The sequence below is a fragment of the Cucurbita pepo genome, chromosome LG16 (genome assembly GCF_002806865.2).
Source record: "Cucurbita pepo subsp. pepo cultivar mu-cu-16 chromosome LG16, ASM280686v2, whole genome shotgun sequence".
NCBI lineage: Eukaryota > Viridiplantae > Streptophyta > Magnoliopsida > Cucurbitales > Cucurbitaceae > Cucurbita > Cucurbita pepo.
Window position 1 is genome coordinate 7,293,322 of NC_036653.1, and position 24,687 is coordinate 7,318,008.

Below are 24,687 nucleotides of genomic sequence, written 5' to 3' on the forward strand. Positions count from 1 at the left end.
TTACAGCCAATTTGGACATTCCGATTTCATTTCAGTGTTTCCAGCGTCCAATTCAACAATCACAAAACCCTAATTCCAAAATCAATTTACAGAACTACAAATCTCGTTTCCTCTTCCCCGATCGCAGAAGGAAGTGTGTTTTATATGTACATCAAAACCAACACGATCAATCCAGGGAACAAAAAACGCACAAGAATCAATTCAGGAAAGAAAGTCGCCGGAGAGTGAAGAGAGAAGATCCTGAAGGTAAATTGAGTCTTCGTCGCCGATTCTAATGGCTTCCAGTACTCGCTCGAACACCAGCACATGACAGGGGATTCGTAGCACTCCTTTCTGTTCGTATCCGTACTCCTGCGCCGATTTCTCCAGTAGAGTAACAAAAACCGGGTGGTTTAGTAACTCGGCACTGACGGCAAACCGCTCCATCTCGTCGCCGACGTAGACCGGAACATGGCCCTGGGGAACCGGCATGGCGCCCTCCGGTCTAGATCGACGGAATTTGCTAGCAGCAGCAGCGCGGAAGGAGTGGGCCCTGCCGGGGCGGCGAGCGGCAGCGGAGGAGTCGGTACGGAGGAGGCAGTAACTGGACTGGGAGGAGTCGGCGACGCGGGAGAGACGGCGGATGAGCTGCTTCATAGCCGAAAATGTTGCAGAGGAGAGAGAAAGAAGGCGATTTGGGGGTTTGAGAAGGAGAGAGGGAATGACAGTATATAAAGTGGGAGAGTGGGGAAATTAATAATAAATAATAAATAATAAATAATAAATAAAAGTAATAATAATAAATAAATAATGAGGTACAGTTAAAGCGTACTTTCAAGGTACAAATCAAAGTGCCTTCTCTTCTTCACCCACTCCCTTTCTTTATTTTAATTTATTTTTATTTAATTTTAACCTCCTTTTATTTATTTATTTAATTTAAATCATAATTTCATTTTTCAGCCTTATTAATTAGGTAATTAAATAAATATTAATAATCTCAATAATAAATATAAGATTTTAATCCACTTGGATTAGGTTAATGTTAGTAAATAATAATAAGATTTTAAGAATAATTAAATCACTAATTATCACCGAAAAATTATTATATATATTAATTAAGTAATTAATCTTAGCGTAGGAATTGGGCCTTCCTTTTATTTAATTAAGAGTAAAGTATGAATTAAATGCCGTCGTTTATAGCCACGTATACATCAGACAAAAATTTCCCTTATTTTATGGTCAATATTTTAAATATTTTTATAATTGTATAAGTCTACATATAGTTGAAAATTATTTTTAAATAAAAAAATTAAATTAAATTAAATTAGCTATATCTTCTACATGTGAATTTCTTCCAAATTTCTCTGATAGAGAATTTATTAATTTTTATCCATTTTCACATGAATAATTACTCGAACGCGACTTAGAATTTCAGTTCTTAGAATTTTCTTATGTTTATAACGACCGACCAAGTCAATCACTTGTAAGTTTGATACAGTCAAAAAGTCAAATTTTATATGTGGTTCGGTGAAAAAAATTAAATTAATTATTTGTTGAATAGTATATAAGAAAGCGATCATGGTCTAAAAAAATGAAATTTTATTTTTGAATTAAATGGTGAGAAGGAAACATTTGTGTTGTCGTTTTCGTTAAACCCTAATTTTGAATTCCTTTTAAAAACGTCCATTTGGCAGACTTTTGATAATAAATATATAAATAAATAAAAGATTAGGGGAGGTCCGGCTGAGTGCGGCGGACCCCGGTGGCGCAATTACCGGTTCATCCATTGGACCATTTAGTTTATCGGTTTATTTTATTAAAACAAATTTCAGTACATATCCGTGATTCCGAATTCCGTTTGCCTCGTTCCACACTCCACCACCTTCATCGTATGCGCGTGAGGTAAACGCTCCAATCGACATGTAGTGGTGAGATTCAGACGAAATTTTGGATGTGGAGCCGGCAAGAGGTAGCGACATGTCGGCTGAGGATGGAAGTGATATCTTATGTTCCTCTTTTAAAAAAATTTATCATATTATATGCTTTTTATTTATATGATGTGGAAATCATTTGGGTTTTCTTTTTTATTCTTTTTGGGAAAGTCGTGTGAAATGATTAATAAACTTTTTTTAAAGTAGGCGGAATTTTCTTGACCGTAGGATTAGGAGATCGGAAAAAGCAAGAAAAAAAAGAAAAAAAAATTAATTTAATTTAAATAAATGGCAAAAATTCCAAGACGGGGAGGAGAAAATTAAATGTTTACTCACGAAGTTTCCAGCTGGCTTCTGGAATTTTTATTTTTGGAAATTAATTAATATTCCAAATATAAAATTCCTGAAATTTTCAAAAATATCCCAACGCTCCTTATCATAAGAGAAAGACGGAGGAAATTGACAGCCACGTCACATGGGTAATTTAGTCAAATCACTCCGATTAATTTTTCGTATAATAATAATAATAAATTTAAATATAATAGAAATAAGGGAAAATAAGGGAAATGGGCCCAATAAAAATAATTAATTAAAAAAGGAAGGTGGGAGGGCGGTCCTTCCGTGATTGCCGTACTGTCAAAACGTACAAGAGGGAAGGTACAACCAAACCGAACCGAACCGAACCGGCAGATGAGACCCCACTCAACCCGGACTCATATTTACTCTTTGTTTGGCAATAGTGTTAGATAAAGCCTTTACGTGGACAGGTATGGTTTCCATTCAATTGCCCTTACTCATCTCTCTCCTTAATCTCATTTAAGCCAATTTAATGTTATGCATAACTATCGCCTAATTTTGTTGCTTAACATTTTAGTTTACGAATTAATTTAGGTCTCGAGATTCATTCTCGAGCATATATTTTTGATGTAGAGTCCCACATCGACTAATTTAAGGAATGATCATGAGTTTATAATCAAATAATATCATCTAACCGAAGCAAAGCTCTGAGAGTTTATACTCAAAGATAACAATATCATACTATTGTGGAGAGTCGTGTTCATCTAACGGAAACAATCTGTTTTACTGATTTTCTCGAGTAAGTAAATGGCCTTATAAGAAATGAAAAGGCAAAATTGAGAGGGGAATATGTATAAATATGAATGAAATTGGTCCAAAAGAATGAAAATGAAAGTGTGGAATTATTTAATGAAGAAGGCCAAAATTTGTGGAAATTTCAAATTTCAACCCCAAAAAGCTCCATGTCAGCACTCTCCATTTATTATCCCTCCACTACCCTCACCTTTATTTCTCTCAATTTTTTTCATCCACATCTTTCCTCTCTCCATTATTCTAAATAAATTAAATTAAATTTTATTTAATTTTCAAAATATATAATCATTAAAATTCATTGTGAAAAAAGATTACACTTTAATTAAATCCAAGATTTATCTCGTGGATATAAAGCAATGGAGCTTTGTGAAAATAAAATTAAAAAAAAAAAAAAAGATTCCCTTTAATTAAGTAAATAAAACAAAAGCATCGGTAAGTGGAATGACGTTAATACCCATTAAAAAATCATCGAATCGAAGCTTATTACATAATTAGACTTCAATTTACTGGTTTAAAAATAACCCATTTAAGGGCATATTTGTATTTTTCTTAATTTAAGATTATTGTTGTGAATAAAGTGCAAAGTTAAATGAGTATTTTTATTAATTTAACGTTTAAATTAATAATTAAATAATTAATTTTCATAATCAAACTAACATAAATTATTCCATATCTAAAGCACCGCCCATTGAAAAATTTACCGTGGGGGTATATTTTCATTATATAAATTGTGAAGATATAATAAAGTTCAAAATCTTAGGTTATAATAATATATATATGTGGACGTTGAATTGAGTGGGAATTTTGATCCGCATACCTTATCGTAAAAGTGCATTAAAGGTGGAACTTTATAAAAAAAAAAATTATTTATATATTATATAGTTGAAAATCTTACAAAATAAATACTTTATGTTATAAGCTTATAAAAACCAATAATTTTTATGAGAATTTTCAAAATTTTGAAGGGGTATTTCTTCTAGAAACGGAATAGATTTCAAATATTTTTAATTTCAATATATTTCTTACCAATTTGTTGAAAATGAGACATTTCTACCGTTTTAAATTACATTAAAATAATTTAAGGTTCATAAAAAAAAAAAAAAATTATTATTATTGGTGGATGTGTTGAAATCCTTTGTCGTACGGATGATGTTTGAATTTATTGGTCGGCTAACACTCTTTGTCTTGTTGTCCAACATGACTGTTTTTCTTGGTAGGCCATCTTAGTCTATGTTTTTGGTATTAACATTTTATATGGTATTTAATAAGCCTCTTTCATTTTTAGGACACTTGTACGGATTAGGTATAAGAAAAATAATCATATGAATATTATCAAAACTTTATACTAATTTTATATTGACCTATGTTTAATTTATTTAATTAATGTGAGAGTTGTCACATCTAACGGTGCCGTTTGGGAAGCTGATGCAACAAGTTCGCCGTGGGTTACATGGCAGTGCCATTGACCATTCCTATTTATCTCAATTTTTGTTACTTTTGTGGCTCATTTTTTTCCGTTATTGAATTTTCTCGACCCTTCTTTTGGTCTTAAAATATAGAATCTAGAGTCTACGAGAGGTGAGATCCCACGTGGGTTAAGGGCGTGAAAACTTCTCCCTATTAGACGCATTTTAAAATGAGGGGAAACTCCTATAATGAAAACGTTTAAGAGAACAATATCTACTAGTGGTGGGTTTTGACGGTTAAAGTGTTGTTGATAATTAGACCTAGACAAAATATGTCAAAAAATTAAAAGAAGAACACGAACTTGAGCTTGAACTCAATAGACCCATGGGTGATCATGTCTAGAGCCACTTAGCTCGTATAATTTTTTTTCACTAACGTAGGTGTCATATATTAATTTTTTCGTTGACTAATAAATAGACAGTTAAAACGATCGTGTTTGACACTCAACAAATATAATATATGAAATTCTAGTTAAGTAGTGAGATGAAGAAAATAGAGAGACCCGTTTAGTATTTAATGAAATATCCAACTCGAATGACCCGTAAAGGTATACGCCATTAATTGCATATTTAATGAAGGGCAACAAAGTTTGTTCTCCAATTATCTTGGCCTCACAAAGGTCACATGGACGCTTAAATGTTGTATAGTTTAGCGTGTGAAAGGAAAGAAAAGTTTAATTACAACAAACCTAAGAAAGCGAAGGTTTAATTATGTTCAATAAAATGGACCGTGGTTTGAACTATTCAACGATTTGGCTTGTGGGATTTTGACCATTGAAATGTGGTAGTAAGGACGGATTTGATTGGACTCGAGAGCTGACTAATTTAGTCTCTTGTAAGTTCTGATTTTTTTTGTTTTATAATGACTAATAATTGAGATAGAAAGATTCAAACCTTTGACCTCCTAACACAAAATATATATATATATATATATATATATATATATATGTTTAAATGGAAGCACATATTATTTCAATTATATAGTTTTAAAAAGTGGAAAGTCAACATAAATTGTGTTTGGTGATGGGTCAAGATGTTGACTTGACTTTATAATTTATTAAAGGGTTTATTTTGACTCAAATCATCCCCACACGTATTTGGTATAGCGTTGAATAGTGGGTTCTAGATGGTTTTATTTTTAAAATATTATTTTTTTTTTGTCAATTAAAAAACTTTTTTAAAAATTAAGAATATTAACAATTAAAAATGCATGATATTCATGCTTTGTATTTAAATTAATTAAAGTACTTCGATGAAAAAAAAATTAAAAATATTGATAAATATAATAATGTGAATTTAGAGTTTTAATTAATATATTTGTATGTTAATTAAAATTAATTTTGGTTTGATTAATTTTTAATTACTCATAATCTTGATCTTATTTTCTTATATATAAAAATAAAAAATAAAATCAAATTTTAGAATTTTATTGGGATATTTTTGTCCATTAAGCTCTACTCGAATATTTATAGTATCAAAATTTTATTTAATATTTAAATTTAGTCACGTAAACAGCCCATGCGATATTAAAGTGGGCCAACTTTGTCGGCCCATTAAGCTAAGTTGGATCCATGGGCCGAACACCAACACGGCCCAACACATAATAACACTTTTTTATTATTATTATTATTATTATTATTAATCATGGGAAATGTGATACTTTTAATAATATAAATATGTTTTTTTTGTTTGAATAAGGACCGTCCGTTTAAGAAGGAAAAGTAAACGAACGGTGGAGATTGATTTTGTCGAGTCGAAGAAAATAATGAAAGACAATATGAACTTCGAGAAAGTGGGGCCCACAATGGTGGGCGGGATTTTAACCACGACATTCCATCAGCTTTAAATATTTTTTTAAAATTAAAAATAAATAAAAAAACAAAATTTAGAATAACATCTGCTAGTTTAGGGAATGATCATGAGTTTATAAACAAAAAAAAATACTCTCTTCATTCGTTTGAGGCCTTTTGAGAAGCCCAAAGCAAAGGCATGAGAGTTTAAAATGGACAATATTGTGAAGAGTGGTGTTCGTGAAACGTAAATGAATAAATAACATATCAATCACGTCTATGATCTGTCCATTATTTGTTCCTCCTCGAAGCTTCGCGTATCACGAGGTACTCGTTCTGCTGTCTGCCGCGGGAGACATTTCTTCCTCCTTCTTCTCCGCCCTCTCTCTTTCCAGTTTCGCGCCTCCGTTTCTGTTTCTCTGATCGCGAGCTCCATCCGATTTCATCGCTTGGGGTTCCTTTGATTTGGGGTTTTGTACGGTAGGATTTGATTCAAATGTCTGCGGCTACTGCACCGTTGAACAAAATTGAGCGAGCCCACCAGATGTACCGTGAGGGGCTCTATGTCGATGCCCTTAGATTTTACACTGAAGCGCTTGCCATGGCCAAGACCAAGTCCCAGAGGATTGCGCTGCATAGTAACAGAGCTGCTTGTCACTTGAAACTTCATGATTTTAAGAAGGTGCGTAATGATCCCACTATTTTTATTTGGGGGTTTTTGTACTGGTGTGATGATTCCTGAAGAACAATTGTTATTGCTGTTGATTTGATTTCGAATTCGAAGCGGTTCGCGTTTTTACCGGAATCGGATTTGCATTTCGTTTATTGAAACTGATATGTCTAGATATGCTTTCAAATAATCGAATCGATCACTGATTCTAGAATTATAATCCTTCGCTTGTAGTGTGATTTTTCTTTTCCCTTCGTGTATTTGATTTTTATTCCGTATTTAATTGGAGTTTGATTCCTTATAATCTTATTGTTCCATTCTAGGCAGCAGAAGAATGTACGTGGGTTCTTGAACTTGATCATAAGCACACTGGAGCGCTAATGCTCCGTGCCCAGACTCTTGTCACACTCAAGGAATACCATTCTGCTCTGTTTGATGTCAACAGACTTATAGAACTGAACCCATCATCAGAAGTTTATCAAAATCTTCAAACTCGTCTCAAGACGCAATTGGTATGCACTTACTACTTCTTCCTTATCATACTGTTTGTTCTCTGATCATGTTGATGAAGAATTCAGCTGTAGACATTACTGTTCGATGCTGCTTATAATGTTATAGTATTCGTATTTGATCTCGTTAATTGAATCACGCCGTGACGAACAAGTTGTATCAGGATTTGTATTGCTGCAACATAGCAATGTGATTCTGGGTTTTTGTTGATCTTATTCATTAATCTTCAACTTGATTGTATACAATTGTGCTTGCGGCCATCAGTAATGGATCTTTTTTATGCTTAAGGAAAGTCACTTGCTCCAATACCTGAATCAGAAGCAGAGCTTGAAGAAGAGGAGGAAGAAGAATATGATGTTGAGTTCAATGACTATGCAGCCGATGAGAAGTGCAATGAGGGAAAAGGAAATGTTATAGCTCCAAGTATTGTTCAGTTACAGAAACCTGAGCACGATTGCAATTTGATAAAAACTACCCTTATCCAGACAACTCGGGGCGACAGTGGATTATCTGATGAAAAAAGGAGCAATCAGAAAGCTGAGGTGAAAAACACCACAAAAAGTGAAGTTGTTGTCCTTCAAGCTCAGAGCAAGAAGGGCACGACCGACGTAGGTCCCAATGGCTGGCAAACGATCCCAAAACCAAAAGGACACTCGACTTTAGACTATGCACGTTGGGATAGAGTTGAGGATGATTCCAGTGAAGACGACGACGATGATGAAGAGGAGTCGGGACCTCAATTTCGTTTTCGTGTCAGAACCGTTGGCGTTAAACCTGTGAAATGAACTGAATATACATTCACAATCAAATGCCTCGCTGTCTTGATAGAAAAACGACACAATGAGCAACTCGGAGCTCCATGGATTTGGAAATTCATTCGTTTAAGATCAGTACTGTTGAGACCTTCAGACCTATGTAATGTGTAGTTGGTCAGACGCAAAATTATCACCGTGGATGTGATCGACGAGCAAGCTTTGCACATAAAGATTTTATACAAAGCTCGAGCTGACGCTGTTTGGTTTGAGTTATGTGTCTGCTGTACAACATCAATTTCTTGGTGGTTAATAGAAATGGAGATCCCGTCTTGGATATGGAAGATATCTCTGGTACATAATGTTCAATACTTGTTTCTGTTTCTTGAGAAAAGATGGTATATACTATTATATGCCGCTGTCCGCCACTGATTGATGGTAGACTCTGCAGCACATAAGCTTCAAATTTGATGAAATTGGGAAGAACAAATACTTGTATGATAACAACTGAATGAATTGTTAATTCTCTGCTCCTTCGTGTACCTATGTCTCTGCTATGTTCCTACTTTCTCTGTCGTGGGTTTTGTTTTTGTGAGTTCCTAGATCAGTTGGAATGGAGAACGAAGCATTCCTTATAAGGGTGTGGAAACCTCTCCCTAGTCAACACATTTTAAAAACTGTGAGGCTGACGATGATATATAATGGGTCAAAGCAGATAATATCTGTAGCGGTGGACTTAAGCTGTCACAGTTTTCTATGACAACCAAGATCGTGGAGGTAAGTAGCCATTATTTATATATTTTTGGCTGTAACATGTTTCTTTTTTGACACCATTATTCTTTGACACCAAAGCTAAGCAAGCAAAAAAGATGTTATGAATTGCTTGGAGTTGGAGAGATGGATGGCATTGGGAATAGGCTAAGCTTACGGCTACGCAATCAAAAGAAATCTCTTCCTTCTTTTGGTGGAGAAGCAACGGATGAAATGAAGAATCATTATTGACATAGTATTATCATTTATTGTCCGTGCCTATGTATTTTAATTAGTTTATGTAACGGTCCAAGTCTATTGTCAGTAGATATTGTTCATTTTAACTCGTTACGTCACCATTAGCTTCACAGAACGCGTCTATTAAGGAGAAACTTTCACACCTTATAAGGAATACAGTGGAATCTTACAATCTACTCCACTTGGAGGCGTAACGTCCGTCCAATGTCGAGCTCTAATACCATTACCTACCCATATTAGGAATTCAAGTATTTATTTTACAAATGCGACACACACATAATTTAGGAATTAATGTTGGAGTTGAAACGGAAGGATCGAAAGGTGGAGTCAGACCCGAAGAAGAAGGTGATGGTTGATTGACATTTGTTGAAGAAGACAACCATTTTGTTGAAGGGTTGACATTTGAAGAAAAGAACGACACGATCTTGTTACTTTTACTCGTTTTTTATAACATGTAGAAAGAACGCTCAATATCCTCCATTTTTGTTGTTTTATCGGGAATGTAAATATAAATTTCGACCGAATATTATTATTCTTTTAATATTTTTTAACTTATTTTTGAAAGATAAAAAAGATTAAATGGAAAAGTGAAAGTAGGTGGCATTTTGTATAATTTATTATACATTATGAAAACTTTAGGAATTAATTCGAAAATAAAGTTTATGAGTGTGACACATAAAATACAGAAACAAACCATCAATTTATAGCTTATTTATTATCGTCATCATCAAAATTATTTTTGTTTTTTTTTTTTTGGGGGATTCGTCCCATCGTACAAAGCAGCGTGAAAATGGAGAGGGCCGAAGCACCCACATTTTTTTTTGAGCTTAGCTCACTGTTCAGACTGCTTTTCATTCCATCTTCCTCATAAACCCTAACCAACCATTGCCAAAATCTCTTCTTTTTCTTCTGGCCATTTTCACCCCCCCCCCTTAATTTATCTCTCTGTATTGCACCAATTGCTCGAGTTTCTGCAATTTCTCGACTTCTTTTCTTCTCTTTTGCCACTTTAAAAAGGTAATGTTAATCGCATCATTACGCGGTACTTCTGTAAGCTCGATTAGTTGTCCATCAATCTCGTATGTAATCCAGCCTATTCGTTTGTTTACGCAATCTTTGTTCGTTTGAATCTGAAATTTATTTTGTGATTTCTGGTTGCCTTGCTTGGAATTTTGGGGTTTCTCTTGAATGTTCTTTTCCGGAAGTTACTGGAAAGATTTGTCGAACTCATGGGAGGGTGGCAATCAAATGTTTCTTTGGCCATGGGTGTTGGGGTTAGACATTTGCCCTTGTATTTGTTCTTGGCTATGCAATTGTTGGGCATTTGATGAGCCCTGTTGTTTTCATCTTACTAAGCTTTACACGGGGATATACTGTCGTGTAAGTTTGTTCCGAGAGAAACAGTTTTGTGATTTGTTAGAGTCAAGGTTTTGAGCTGTGGCTGCTTGCCTTATACTATTTGTTAGTGCTTATTCACCAGAAAGTTTATTATCATCATATATTTTGGTTTCAATTGTGTCTTGCAGATTTATGATCATAATTTCTAAATTACTGAATTTGGTGGATCTAACTTCCAGTTTTCCTGAATAAGCTGTCATTGTCTATGAATCTTGAATAACAGGATATGGATATGAATATGGAGAATTTATCATCTAGTGATCCGTCGCATCAGGCGATGTATGAAAATAGTGATTCGAAACACTCACAGGATGGGTTGGAGGATGGTTCTCAATGGTATTTTTCTAGGAGGGAATTAGAAGAAAATTCTCCTTCTAAACAAGATGGGATTGACTTGAAAAAGGAGGCATATCTACGCAAATCGTACTGTACATTCCTCCAAGATTTGGGAATGAGACTTAAAGTGTGAGTATTCTAACAATCTTTAAATGTTTTTTTGCCTTACGGCTTATGCCTTCTGTTCTGTTTCCTCAGTGAAAGGCGTTCGGTTTTATTGCTGCATTTTCTTCCATTTCCTCTTTTAACCGTTGTTTCGCCATTTTTAGATCCTTCTCGAGAAACCTATTCCATTCACTCCTTGCTTTGATATATTTCCAATTGTTGTTAATGAGAGACATTAAATGCACTCTATATCCTTTTCTGTTGTCTGATTTCAATGTTAAGAATGGAAAAGACAATGCATTGACTTTCGTATATCAACAAATAACTTCATTGAATTGTTTTAAGCGGCTTCCTGTTTCCTACACCCCTTCTTTGCCTCTCTTTCTCTCACCATCTTCCCCATGATAAGCTTGGCTCTTTTCAACATATTTCTTCCATTTATTTTGCTGTCTTTTATTTTTAGGGCCACGGAAGGTGCTTTTTGCAATGTAAAAAATTTCTCATGGAGGAAAATTAACTCATCTCTGACTTCAATTTGTTGCACTTATGGGAATTTGATGTGGGTGGAACACTTGCCCTATATATATAGTTTCGATCTTTTCGTGGATTAATTAAAAGAAACAATATCTTTGAGGAAACAAATTCCCAAGTGAAAAAAAAATATCGAAAGAATAAAAGAAACAAGCTAGGGGAAAAATTAGTACCCCCAATTTGTATAAGTAACATTTTGAGAATACTCAAAATGAAACTTTAATGTTGACTTAATCAAACCATTTTTGCCATATGAAATGCTTTTCTTCAAAGATCCTTATGATTCTTTTAGACCAAATTTCAGAAGTGATAGTCTTGACAGTGTTAACCCAAGTTATCCCGTTGGGGACACCCGAGAGTGTTACCCAAATTATTTATCTTTCTTAGAGAGAAATTAAGAATTTTCAGTTTGCTTTTCTTTGTCTCTAGCTATCCCCGATCAATTATTCGATTATCTCAAACTAATATTGAGTCCATTGTTGTTTTTGTTTTTATTATGCAGTCCCCAGGTAACCATTGCTACAGCAATAATATTTTGTCATAGGTTCTTTCTTCGGCAGTCTCATGCAAAGAATGACCGAAGGGTAAGTTCATTCTTCCAGTTTTTGTTAACAAATATTTATTTTGTGTGCATAAGCATATGAGAATTGTTCTCTCAAGGCGGACAATTTATATGCTTTGTTGATTTGGTTTGGTGGCATTTTCAGATGCTCAAGGGGGGGAAAAAAATATTTTTAAAGCTGGCTTTTTATGTATTTGATATTTTTTCTTAGAACATTTTGGAGCTTCAGCTAACTATAGATTGCAAGTTCAATTTTTATAACAGGAGCTTTTCTGTTTCTTTTCACACTGAGTTTGATTTTGATAGTTGTAGCTTTTGTTCTGTTTCTTTTCACAATGCAATCGGTTGAATTGAAAGCTTTCTTTCGAGATGCCCTTTTCATGTTTGGATGAGGACATGGAAATTTGATTCCATGGACCACGGGCATCTATTATTCTGTTGCTCATGCAGGAATCCCAAATTCATTCTATGATGGAATTTCATAGATACATAAAATAGTGCGATTCTTAATATTTCTCTATAAGAAATCTGTGCCTGTCCCAAAGCGGTGGAATCTCTAATACTTGCTGACATGCAATGAGTGACAACTTTACAAAACCCTTTTTCCCTCTATTTAAGTTTTAAAGTTTGTTTACTGTATGATGAAACCAAAACTTATTTGTTCCCATAAACAAAAGCCTCAATAATTTTAAACTTCCAAGCTACCATTCAAAATTATCCGTTTTTTAAATAATTAAACTTTTGGCTTGTCTATGGTCCAGAGTTTGAGCATTTGCAGGATGATGTAGGAAGTCATTTTGGATTTTCTGTCCCCATACAAGGGCTACTTTGACAATACTTTTGAGCATTGCTAGGTCATGGGAAGAGGTCTAGGGTTTGATGCATGTTAACATACTTGTAGACTCATTTGGAGTTACTCTTTGTTTATGATTACCAATAGTTGGGGATCTTGAACAGTTGGTTTGTTTATTGAACAAAATTTGAAGGAACAGCATTCTCTAGTATTTTTTTCAATGCTCTACTGTTTGGACCATTCTTTTCTGTAGGTCCCTAATTTATATTTTCATTTTTCTTTATCGAAATTGGTTTCTTATCCGAAAATAAAACTTCTCCGTATGGTCTCCTAAACAAAATTGGATATTTCTTTCAATTAATACAGCATACGTTCTTTAAAAGCCAAGTGGAATCTCATGGTTCAATGAGTGATAGTGCTTTTTGGAGATTGTGGTTTGAAAGGGTTTTTTTAGGGGAGAACACCAGCCAAGTCAACTTTCAGGACCTTATTAGAATTTTTACTTACTCTCCATCTAAGACTTGTAATTATAGCGTCCACTTTTTGCTGATATGGAATCTCCTTTGTAATGTCTTTGACGTGGTGGCGATATCTCATCTTTCTTCCTTTTGTACTCTCTCTCGTGAAAATGAAATATTAGTTTCTTATCAAAATATACACAGACACACACACACGCACAGACATCAATGCTTAGGTTCACCAAGGCACAACAACATCCTGTTTCTCAAATCTGCCTGCATTTTTATGGTTTGAGACCTTGTATCTAGTTGCTCATCAGCCACTTTGATTGGCTCTGCTTCTTTTGCTCCATCAATTTATGGTTCTCAAGGCCTTAGTAGTAAGACTTGCCTTCTTCTTACACTTATGTTAGGGACGTATTTTTCATCACAGTGATAATGATAACACTAGTCCTTTTCCCTCCTTTATTGAAATTCAGTATTTGATAATCTCTTGGGCCGATTTTTTATTTTGTTGATGTGCTTATGCTTAAAATGTGTTGTTGCAACTTGTTAGTAATAGATCCGTAGTATACATTCATGCCTTGTTCTTACATTTTTTCTTGGTATGTTTAAGAGATAAATTTTTGTTCTTAATATTCCTCCATCCGTTTGGTTTAGTTTTCTTACATTTTTTCATTTTCGTTTGTTATGAGAATTTTGTGGTCTTTATTAAGTCTTATTTGTTGTACTTCATAAAAGGTGTTGGAATGAAAGCTGAAGTAGAGCAACCTATCACATAGAGCTGAGCTCATATACGTATTGAATTGATGATGTTATTTTAGTGCCTCAGTTTAGTTTAATTTTCTTGCAGACAATTGCGACAGTGTGTATGTTTCTCGCAGGAAAGGTTGAAGAAACCCCGCGTCCATTGAAGGATGTTATTATGGTCTCATATGAAATCATCAACAAGAAGGATCCTACTGCAGCCCAGAAAATTAGACAAAAGGTACCAAATGGTTAGAGTGGGTCTATGTTCTGTTCTCATTTCACGGTGACTGGTATCTCGTACCCATGTGCTTTTAGTTTCTGATGTTGTTATTGCTTATGCCAAACTTAAATACTGGGTCATTTATTCTCTTTGTTTGTTTCTTTGTGTCTTTAAATGTTCATTTGCGCCCTTGTCTAAGTTACGAGTGAGCTAGTAGCTCTTTTATTTTTGGCTTCAGCAACATAATGAACTTTTAATGAGCATTGGAATCGACTATGATTTAAACGAAATAGCGCTAAAAATTTGGTCTGCAATAGGATTTATTGGAAGTAAGATTATGTTTGGAACACTTGGGAGTCATCATTTATTCCTTGTTCGATGAAAATGAAAGCGTATATTTATTTAAACGATTAAATTATTTATGAACACATTCACATAATCTCCTGCAGGAGGTGTATGAACGGCAAAAAGAGTTAATTTTACTTGGGGAGAGGGTTGTTCTCGCAACTCTTGGTTTTGATCTTAACGTGCACCATCCCTACAAACCCCTCGTTGAGGCAATTAAAAAATTCAAAGTTGCTCAAAATGCCTTGGCTCAAGTAGCTTGGAATTTCGTCAATGATGGGTATGGGCTGTATGGCAGATTGCATGCCTTGGTTTTTTGTATTGTGCCCTATAGATGGCTTTTCTCCGTTCTCTTTTCTTGAAATGGGGATGTGGTATGCAGATTGCGGACATCTCTTTGCTTGCAATTTAAGCCTCACCATATTGCGGCTGGTGCCATTTTCCTTGCTGCCAAATTTCTCAAAGTTAAACTCCCATCAGATGGGGAAAAGGTGTGGTGGCAAGAGTTTGATGTCACCCCACGGCAATTGGAGGGTCAGTGTCAATGCCATTTTCTTTGAATGTAGCAGTGCACCAGAAACTGGTTCTGCATTGAACTTCGTTTTGTTGAAGTACTCGCTGAAACATTCGCCTTCGTTCCTAGATCTCGTGTTGAGAAAAATTTACATTTTAAGCCAGGCAAAAGTATATTCTTGCAGAAGTGATGCATTTGGAAAATGATATGCTTAACTGTTCTCATTTTCCCTTCTAATAATTGGATGTGATTCTAACAGTGAATGGTTATCTTTTGCAGAAGTCAGCAACCAAATGTTAGAGCTTTATGAACAGAATCGATTGCCTTCTGGTGAAGCTGATGGAAGCATTGGAGGTGGTCCTTCCAATCAAACCTCAATAAAAGCTCCCTCGAACAGCGAAGAACGTGCTGTAGCGGACAATCATGCACTTGGTGCGGGTCTTGCTACTTCAAGACTTGGAACCTCAAAAGCTAGTTCATCTAGGCCAGCTTCTGAACACTCATTTGCAGGTGACCAGCCATCGAGAGCAATGCGGAATCATAGTATCGAAAGTTCGAATGTAGATTTTAGAAACCCTTCCAATCACAATACAGGTAGTGAATCTAAGGTTAGACAGGAGATGGAGACATCGGCTTTCCATGACAAGGGAAATGCTCAAAACTCGCTAAGGCATCAGTCTGAGGGATTGGTTGGGCAAGACCATGGAAATGATATGAAATCAAAGGAAACAACAAGGGATTCAATGGAACTGAAAGACAAACATGTAATTCGAAATACAGATCTTAGAGAAGGTACACTCGGTAAATCTCAGGACGCTATCAAAAAGATCGACAAGGACAAAGTAAAGGCTGCACTCGAAAAACGAAGGAAGTCTCTCGGCAGCATGACCCAGAAAAAAGAATTAATGGATGAAGATGATCTGATTGAAAGGGAGTTGGAAGCTGGTGTTGAGATGGCTGCTGGGAGTGAGAAAAACAAGCGAGAACAGAGGCAAAGTTGGAGTAAGTCATCGAATAAACAAGAATATGATGATTCATATCAAGACAGTCATTGAGAGGACGATGAAGATGAGTATCCTCAAGGAAGGTGACAGTCTCATATGATATAGATTCTAGCAAAATGGAAGAAGGGGAGTTCACAAATGCTCACCATGCTGGCTATGAACATCAAGATTCCCCAAAGTTGAACAGTTGTAAGAAGAGACAGGGAGCTCACAGGATAAAACTCTTGAAGAGAAAACCAAGTCCGAGTCGTGTCAGGTAGTTGCAGCTGGTCGAACAGAGACGGACCATGAGAATCGTAGAATCATGTTCGACAAGTTTCACCAGAGGTAGTAGTCATTGCTGGAATCACTCGTTGTCCGAGATCAGTTTAAGGGCTATGCTCTCCGGTCGCGGGACTTGATGAACATATATACTCTATTGAGGGGCTCTCTTTGATGTCAGCACAAGAATGTGATGATTAATTGTTACTTTTAAACAAATTAGCATCGTTAGATTTGGCTGATTATAATTCTGTTCGATAGAAGTTTTTATTTTTTCAGAACGTATCAATTCTTCTTCTGACGATCGATTCGATTTGAGATGGTTATATTTTATCTCTTCAACAAATTTTGTAACATGGTTGGGATCTTTTTTCTCATGTATTTTGGAAAGTTAGAACCTATGAACGATCCTACCTACTCCAATTTCAATGCATGAATTTGAAAATCAGATCAAACCAATAACAAAAGGGAGCGCGGCAATTATGGAATCGAATCTTTCTCGTTTTGTTTCTTTGTTGAGAATTTGCGTGTTTGGTAAGCCCTTAATTTTCCTCTTCGAACCGTCATAGCTTCGTTTCGGAATTCTTTTCGTCTCATTTCTGCTGTTGAATCCTCAACCTCCGCTTCTCTGTCTGTAATTCATAGAGAGAGATCGAGTATGTCGCAGAGCAATGGGCCTGATTTCAACCTACCTGATGAGATTTTGGCGGTGATTCCAACGGATCCATACGATCAGCTCGATCTTGCGCGAAAAATCACCTCCATGGCGATTGCCTCTCGTGTGTCGAATCTTGAAGCAGACATGGTAAGGATGAAGCAAAAGCTTAACGAGAAGGAAATAACCATCTACGACCTGCAGAAGAAGTTGTCTCACCTGGAGCACGCGAACCAGGAAGCTGAATCTAGGTTGAAGATCGCGCTTGATGATAATGTAAGCGGCACACTGTTCGCTATTGAGATTGACAAAACAATTTATCCGTTTTTGCTCAAATTCAATGGCTCTTGATTCTGCAGCATCTCAATTCTCCACGAAGACGAATGACTGATAGCTCAGTACTTTGCTTTTGATTGACGATTCAAGAAAAGGCCAAAATATTCCGAATTATCCTCTTAATCTCTGCACTAAGGAACATAAACTAGTTCTTGGGTTTTATATAATCTTCGTGCTTCTCCTTAATTGAGCAGTTTCTTGAACTTGGTTCCCCATGCCGTAGAATATCTAATTAGTTAATTCTTTGTGTGGGGGTTTATCATTGAATCAGTAGAGTATTACTTTCTTTTAAGAATGAACAAAGAGGTGATTGTTTTGATAGACTCTTGAGCCTAATTTTCTGGTTCCTCATTGAAGCATATTTGACCTTTTGTTTTTTGTTTTATGAAGACGAGGCTTTCCATGGAAAGGGATGCACTATCAATGACTTCAAAGAAACTTGGACGTGATTTGGCAAAGGTGAGATTGATGTCACTCTTTGTTATGCAGAAACAAGTTGTTACCTTTATTCCTCTGCCTGTTTTACCTCTCTGTTGCTGTCAAGCTTGACACTTTTGTAGTATTGAGCTTTGGCTACTAGTTAAACTTCGAGTGAGATAGCTGCTTTATGGTGCGAACTGAAAGGATATCCATCTTGTATTGCTCATAGACTAAGATAAGAGCTAACATGTGGGCCAGTTATGGCATGTGGTGTCTCTTGAACTTAGATATCTGCCTGGCTTCTGGACTGGAAGGAAAAAGACCTTAGGATATGAATCTCTAAGATAAGTTCAATCACTTTTTTTTTTTTTTTTTTTTTTTTTTTTTTTACTTAAATACTGGGTCATTTATTCTCTTTGTTTGTTTCTTTGTGTCTTTAAATGTTCATTTGCGCCCTTGTCTAAGTTACGAGTGAGCTAGTAGCTCTTTTATTTTTGGCTTCAGCAACATAATGAACTTTTAATGAGCATTGGAATCGACTATGATTTAAACGAAATAGCGCTAAAAATTTGGTCTGCAATAGGATTTATTGGAAGTAAGATTATGTTTGGAACACTTGGGAGTCATCATTTATTCCTTGTTCGATGAAAATGAAAGCGTATATTTATTTAAACGATTAAATTATTTATGAACACATTCACATAATCTCCTGCAGGAGGTGTATGAACGGCAAAAAGAGTTAATTTTACTTGGGGAGAGGGTTGTTCTCGCAACTCTTGGTTTTGATCTTAACGTGCACCATCCCTACAAACCCCTCGTTGAGGCAATTAAAAAATTCAAAGTTGCTCAAAATGCCTTGGCTCAAGTAGCTTGGAATTTCGTCAATGATGGGTATGGGCTGTATGGCAGATTGCATGCCTTGGTTTTTTGTATTGTGCCCTATAGATGGCTTTTCTCCGTTCTCTTTTCTTGAAATGGGGATGTGGTATGCAGATTGCGGACATCTCTTTGCTTGCAATTTAAGCCTCACCATATTGCGGCTGGTGCCATTTTCCTTGCTGCCAAATTTCTCAAAGTTAAACTCCCATCAGATGGGGAAAAGGTGTGGTGGCAAGAGTTTGATGTCACCCCACGGCAATTGGAGGGTCAGTGTCAATGCCATTTTCTTTGAATGTAGCAGTGCACCAGAAACTGGTTCTGCATTGAACTTCGTTTTGTTGAAGTACTCGCTGAAACATTCGCCTTCGTTCCTAGATCTCGTGTTGAGAAAAATTTACATTTTAAGCCAGGCAAAAGTATATTCTTGCAGAAGTGATGCATTTGGAAAATGATATGCTTAACTGTTCTCATTTTCCCTTCTAATAATTGGATGTGATTCTAACAGTGAATGGTTATCTTTTGCAGAAGTCAGCAACCAAATGTTAGAGCTTTATGAACAGAATCGATTGCCTTCTGGTGAAGCTGATGGAAGCATTGGAGGTGGTCCTTCCAATCAAACCTCAATAAAAGCTCCCTCGAACAGCGAAGAACGTGCTGTAGCGGACAATCATGCACTTGGTGCGGGTCTTGCTACTTCAAGACTTGGAACCTCAAAAGCTAGTTCATCTAGGCCAGCTTCTGAACACTCATTTGCAGGTGACCAGCCATCGAGAGCAATGCGGAATCATAGTATCGAAAGTTCGAATGTAGATTTTAGAAACCCTTCCAATCACAATACAGGTAGTGAATCTAAGGTTAGACAGGAGATGGAGACATCGGCTTTCCATGACAAGGGAAATGCTCAAAACTCGCTAAGGCATCAGTCTGAGGGATTGGTTGGGCAAGACCATGGAAATGATATGAAATCAAAGGAAACAACAAGGGATTCAATGGAACTGAAAGACAAACATGTAATTCGAAATACAGATCTTAGAGAAGGTACACTCGGTAAATCTCAGGACGCTATCAAAAAGATCGACAAGGACAAAGTAAAGGCTGCACTCGAAAAACGAAGGAAGTCTCTCGGCAGCATGACCCAGAAAAAAGAATTAATGGATGAAGATGATCTGATTGAAAGGGAGTTGGAAGCTGGTGTTGAGATGGCTGCTGGGAGTGAGAAAAACAAGCGAGAACAGAGGCAAAGTTGGAGTAAGTCATCGAATAAACAAGAATATGATGATTCATATCAAGACAGTCATTGAGAGGACGATGAAGATGAGTATCCTCAAGGAAGGTGACAGTCTCATATGATATAGATTCTAGCAAAATGGAAGAAGGGGAGTTCACAAATGCTCACCATGCTGGCTATGAACATCAAGATTCCCCAAAGTTGAACAGTTGTAAGAAGAGACAGGGAGCTCACAGGATAAAACTCTTGAAGAGAAAACCAAGTCCGAGTCGTGTCAGGTAGTTGCAGCTGGTCGAACAGAGACGGACCATGAGAATCGTAGAATCATGTTCGACAAGTTTCACCAGAGGTAGTAGTCATTGCTGGAATCACTCGTTGTCCGAGATCAGTTTAAGGGCTATGCTCTCCGGTCGCGGGACTTGATGAACATATATACTCTATTGAGGGGCTCTCTTTGATGTCAGCACAAGAATGTGATGATTAATTGTTACTTTTAAACAAATTAGCATCGTTAGATTTGGCTGATTATAATTCTGTTCGATAGAAGTTTTTATTTTTTCAGAACGTATCAATTCTTCTTCTGACGATCGATTCGATTTGAGATGGTTATATTTTATCTCTTCAACAAATTTTGTAACATGGTTGGGATCTTTTTTCTCATGTATTTTGGAAAGTTAGAACCTATGAACGATCCTACCTACTCCAATTTCAATGCATGAATTTGAAAATCAGATCAAACCAATAACAAAAGGGAGCGCGGCAATTATGGAATCGAATCTTTCTCGTTTTGTTTCTTTGTTGAGAATTTGCGTGTTTGGTAAGCCCTTAATTTTCCTCTTCGAACCGTCATAGCTTCGTTTCGGAATTCTTTTCGTCTCATTTCTGCTGTTGAATCCTCAACCTCCGCTTCTCTGTCTGTAATTCATAGAGAGAGATCGAGTATGTCGCAGAGCAATGGGCCTGATTTCAACCTACCTGATGAGATTTTGGCGGTGATTCCAACGGATCCATACGATCAGCTCGATCTTGCGCGAAAAATCACCTCCATGGCGATTGCCTCTCGTGTGTCGAATCTTGAAGCAGACATGGTAAGGATGAAGCAAAAGCTTAACGAGAAGGAAATAACCATCTACGACCTGCAGAAGAAGTTGTCTCACCTGGAGCACGCGAACCAGGAAGCTGAATCTAGGTTGAAGATCGCGCTTGATGATAATGTAAGCGGCACACTGTTCGCTATTGAGATTGACAAAACAATTTATCCGTTTTTGCTCAAATTCAATGGCTCTTGATTCTGCAGCATCTCAATTCTCCACGAAGACGAATGACTGATAGCTCAGTACTTTGCTTTTGATTGACGATTCAAGAAAAGGCCAAAATATTCCGAATTATCCTCTTAATCTCTGCACTAAGGAACATAAACTAGTTCTTGGGTTTTATATAATCTTCGTGCTTCTCCTTAATTGAGCAGTTTCTTGAACTTGGTTCCCCATGCCGTAGAATATCTAATTAGTTAATTCTTTGTGTGGGGGTTTATCATTGAATCAGTAGAGTATTACTTTCTTTTAAGAATGAACAAAGAGGTGATTGTTTTGATAGACTCTTGAGCCTAATTTTCTGGTTCCTCATTGAAGCATATTTGACCTTTTGTTTTTTGTTTTATGAAGACGAGGCTTTCCATGGAAAGGGATGCACTATCAATGACTTCAAAGAAACTTGGACGTGATTTGGCAAAGGTGAGATTGATGTCACTCTTTGTTATGCAGAAACAAGTTGTTACCTTTATTCCTCTGCCTGTTTTACCTCTCTGTTGCTGTCAAGCTTGACACTTTTGTAGTATTGAGCTTTGGCTACTAGTTAAACTTCGAGTGAGATAGCTGCTTTATGGTGCGAACTGAAAGGATATCCATCTTGTATTGCTCATAGACTAAGATAAGAGCTAACATGTGGGCCAGTTATGGCATGTGGTGTCTCTTGAACTTAGATATCTGCCTGGCTTCTGGACTGGAAGGAAAAAGACCTTAGGATATGAATCTCTAAGATAAGTTCAATCACTTTTTTTTTTTTTTTTTTTTTTTTTTTTTTTTTTTTTTTTTTTTTTTTTTTTTTNAATGAGAAATATAAAGTTGGCATCATTTTCTTGATTTCTTTCCCTCTTATGGGAGTTCGGTCAGAGGATCTTGGGAAGTTGGGTCAGAGTAATTTTAACGGCCTAAGCCCACTGGTAGCAGATATTGCATCTTTGGGCTTTCCTTTTCGGGCTTCCCCTCAAGGTTTTTAAAACGCGTCTGCTAGGGAGAAGTTTTCACACCCTTATAAAAAATGTTTCATTCTCCTCCCCAATCGATGTGGACTTACAATCCACCCCTCTTCGGGGCCCAACGTCCTCTCTGGCACTCGTTCCCTTCTCCAATCGATGTGGGACCCCCAATCCACTCCCTTCGGAGCTGAGCATCCTTACTGGCACACTGCTTTGTGTCCACCCCTTTCGGGGCTCAACCTCCTCACTGGCACATTGCCCGGTGTTTGCTCTGACCATTTATAACAGCTCAAGCCCACCGCTAGCAGATATTGTCCATTTTGGGCTTTCCCTCAAGGTTTTTAAAATGCGTCTGCTAGGGAGAGGTTTTCACACCCTTATAAAGAATGTTTCGTTCTCCTCTCCAACCGATGTGGATTTCACAGTAATAAAACAAAAGAAGATAAATTGGCTTTGTGCACCTTTAGTTAGAATAGAGTTCGTGTCCTATTCTACCATGTCTTTCAATTAGTACTCTTACTCTTTTCAGTTTATTGTAATCACCTCTTATGTTATTTTATATAATTTTTGGCATATGAGATGAGTGCTTCAGTTCATGAGATTTCATACTTTGTTGTGAACCTGGTGTCTTTCATACTGCAGCTGGAGACGTTTAAGCGACAACTTATGCTATCATTGAATGATGAATCCTCTGTAAGGTTTCCGGTCCATAAATTTTACCAGTTATGATATGCTTGGCATAATACATATATAAGTTCTCCTGTGATGTCTTCTCTTTTCCAGCAAACAGAAACTGTTGATATTGGGACCTGTGATCAAGCAGTTCCTAAAGCATATACTGACAAGGGTAATATAGAATTTATTGATATTAGTTTTCATCTATCTGTAATATGTTCGGTGTTCAATTGGACTTAACTTTCACCTGGACTTCAGATGAGGTAACTGATGGACACGCCACGCGTTCTTTCGGTGGTTCTACGGAGACGAGAAACACAATAGATGAAGGTATTATTTGTTACCCTGTTCAATGCAAAGGATAGAAGATAATGAACTGATAATAATTAGATTATAAACATAAATACCAAATTAATATCTTAAAACCATGCATTAATTGAAATCCTGGAGAATGTCATTTTTGTTGCCAGTTGGTTTTCAAAGAATCCTCTTCAATTAATGGTCGATAAATTAAACACTAATGGCAAAGTTTCACCTCCAACAGGAAAACATCTTGGACAAAGATTTTCATCGCTGCATATCACCCCAAGGTTCACTCCATCTGCGACTCCAAAAACTATTTCAAAGAGTGTATCCCCCAGAGGGTATTCCTCCGTTGCTTCGCCACAGATAACATCTGGTTCAACTTCTCCAACAAAACTCTCATATGATGGACGAATCGCACTATCTCCGTGGTACCCGTCAAGCCAGCAGTCTTCAGCAGCAAGTTCTCCTCCTCGTTCTCGTCCATTGGCCGGTAAAGAAATGTTTTCTTGTTTATTTTAATGTGGATTTTCCAGTTATCTATTACTGCGAACATTTAAATTTAGATGCTCCCTTGGGGGTAAAGATTTCAGCTATTTCTGTGCCTGTTTGTATTATGATTTTCTGTCTTAAATTCTGTAGGTCGCGCTGCTCGAGTTGATGGCAAGGAATTTTTCCGCCTTGCCAGGTTTGTTTTTATATTCCACTGGAACTATGTGATCAATGAATCTAGACTGAAAAGAACATGTTGACTGATGAATTTGTAAATTATTCCAGGAGTCGTCTGTCATACGAGCAGTTTAGTGCCTTCCTTTCAAACATAAAAGAACTCAATTCTCAAAAGCAGACTAGAGAGGTAGATTCATCAGTATTTAACAGTTTGCTAAGAACTTTCATATCTTGGGACCTTTTTTGTTCACTAGTATATGGTTTCAATTGCCCTTTGCTTCCAGGAAACTTTAAGAAAAGCAGAAGAGATATTTGGGACAGATAACAAAGATCTTTTTCTGTCATTTCAAGGATTGCTTAACCGCAATATTCACTAGGCCTCTCTCTAGTAGATATTGTTTACAATCACACATGATCTCTCCTAGTAGATTATTAGAGAGAAAAATCACAATGTTTGTTCTCAACGGCTGCTTGCTCGCTCTGAAGACGTATGTATGCTAGTAGATATTGTTTACAATCACACATGATCTCTCCTAATAGATTATTAGAGAGAAAATTCACAATGTTTGTTCTCAACGGCTGCTTGCTCGCTCCAAAGACGTATGTATGCTGCAAGCAGGCTCACACTCACGATGTTTTTGTAAAATATCAAACCTCTTGTAGTTGAAACTTCTTTTTCTATGGAAATATTGACTTTGGTTTTTAGAAAAGTGAAAGAAACAAAGAAAAAAAAAAGAAAGGAAATGGAAAAACCTGTCGAGTTATGTACCTC

The 24,687-nt window shown here is 36.5% G+C and overlaps 4 protein-coding genes across 5 annotated transcripts; 3 read left to right on the top strand and 1 right to left on the bottom strand.

Moving 5' to 3' along the window:
- On the bottom strand, positions 1-703 carry LOC111777516 (auxin-responsive protein SAUR71-like). Its single transcript, XM_023657161.1, has one exon. It carries the CDS (start codon positions 634-636, stop codon positions 202-204), a length of 435 nt encoding a protein of 144 aa, XP_023512929.1. The 5' UTR covers positions 637-703; the 3' UTR covers positions 1-201.
- A 5,873-nt stretch (positions 704-6,576) lies between these two features.
- LOC111776742 (protein unc-45 homolog B-like) lies at positions 6,577-8,750 on the top strand. Its single transcript, XM_023656077.1, has 3 exons — positions 6,577-6,958; positions 7,270-7,458; positions 7,750-8,750. Exons 1-3 carry the CDS (start codon positions 6,773-6,775, stop codon positions 8,239-8,241), a joined length of 867 nt encoding a protein of 288 aa, XP_023511845.1. The 5' UTR covers positions 6,577-6,772; the 3' UTR covers positions 8,242-8,750.
- Positions 8,751-9,965: 1,215 nt separating this feature from the next.
- Positions 9,966-16,799, top strand: LOC111776777 (cyclin-T1-3-like). The gene is made up of 7 exons (XM_023656135.1): positions 9,966-10,233; positions 10,838-11,079; positions 12,089-12,170; positions 14,253-14,387; positions 14,819-14,994; positions 15,097-15,248; positions 15,508-16,799. Exons 2-7 carry the CDS (start codon positions 10,841-10,843, stop codon positions 16,281-16,283), a joined length of 1,560 nt encoding a protein of 519 aa, XP_023511903.1. The 5' UTR covers positions 9,966-10,233; positions 10,838-10,840; the 3' UTR covers positions 16,284-16,799.
- A 92-nt stretch (positions 16,800-16,891) lies between these two features.
- LOC111776778 (uncharacterized protein At4g15545-like) lies at positions 16,892-24,687 on the top strand. 2 transcript variants are annotated; one of them, XM_023656137.1, is made up of 12 exons: positions 18,598-18,795; positions 18,898-19,049; positions 19,309-20,828; positions 20,940-21,225; positions 21,676-21,744; positions 22,911-22,961; positions 23,052-23,115; positions 23,202-23,273; positions 23,488-23,739; positions 23,889-23,934; positions 24,024-24,102; positions 24,200-24,687. In XM_023656137.1, the coding sequence occupies exons 4-12, from the start codon at positions 20,953-20,955 to the stop codon at positions 24,290-24,292; spliced, it is 999 nt and encodes a 332-aa protein (XP_023511905.1). In that variant the 5' UTR covers positions 18,598-18,795; positions 18,898-19,049; positions 19,309-20,828; positions 20,940-20,952; the 3' UTR covers positions 24,293-24,687. The 2 variants fall into 2 exon arrangements, with proteins under 2 accessions (XP_023511906.1, XP_023511905.1); XM_023656138.1 differs by lacking the exons at positions 18,598-18,795; positions 18,898-19,049; positions 19,309-20,828; positions 20,940-21,225; positions 21,676-21,744 and adding exons at positions 16,892-17,027; positions 17,139-17,424; positions 17,875-17,943 and having other exon boundaries at positions 24,200-24,683.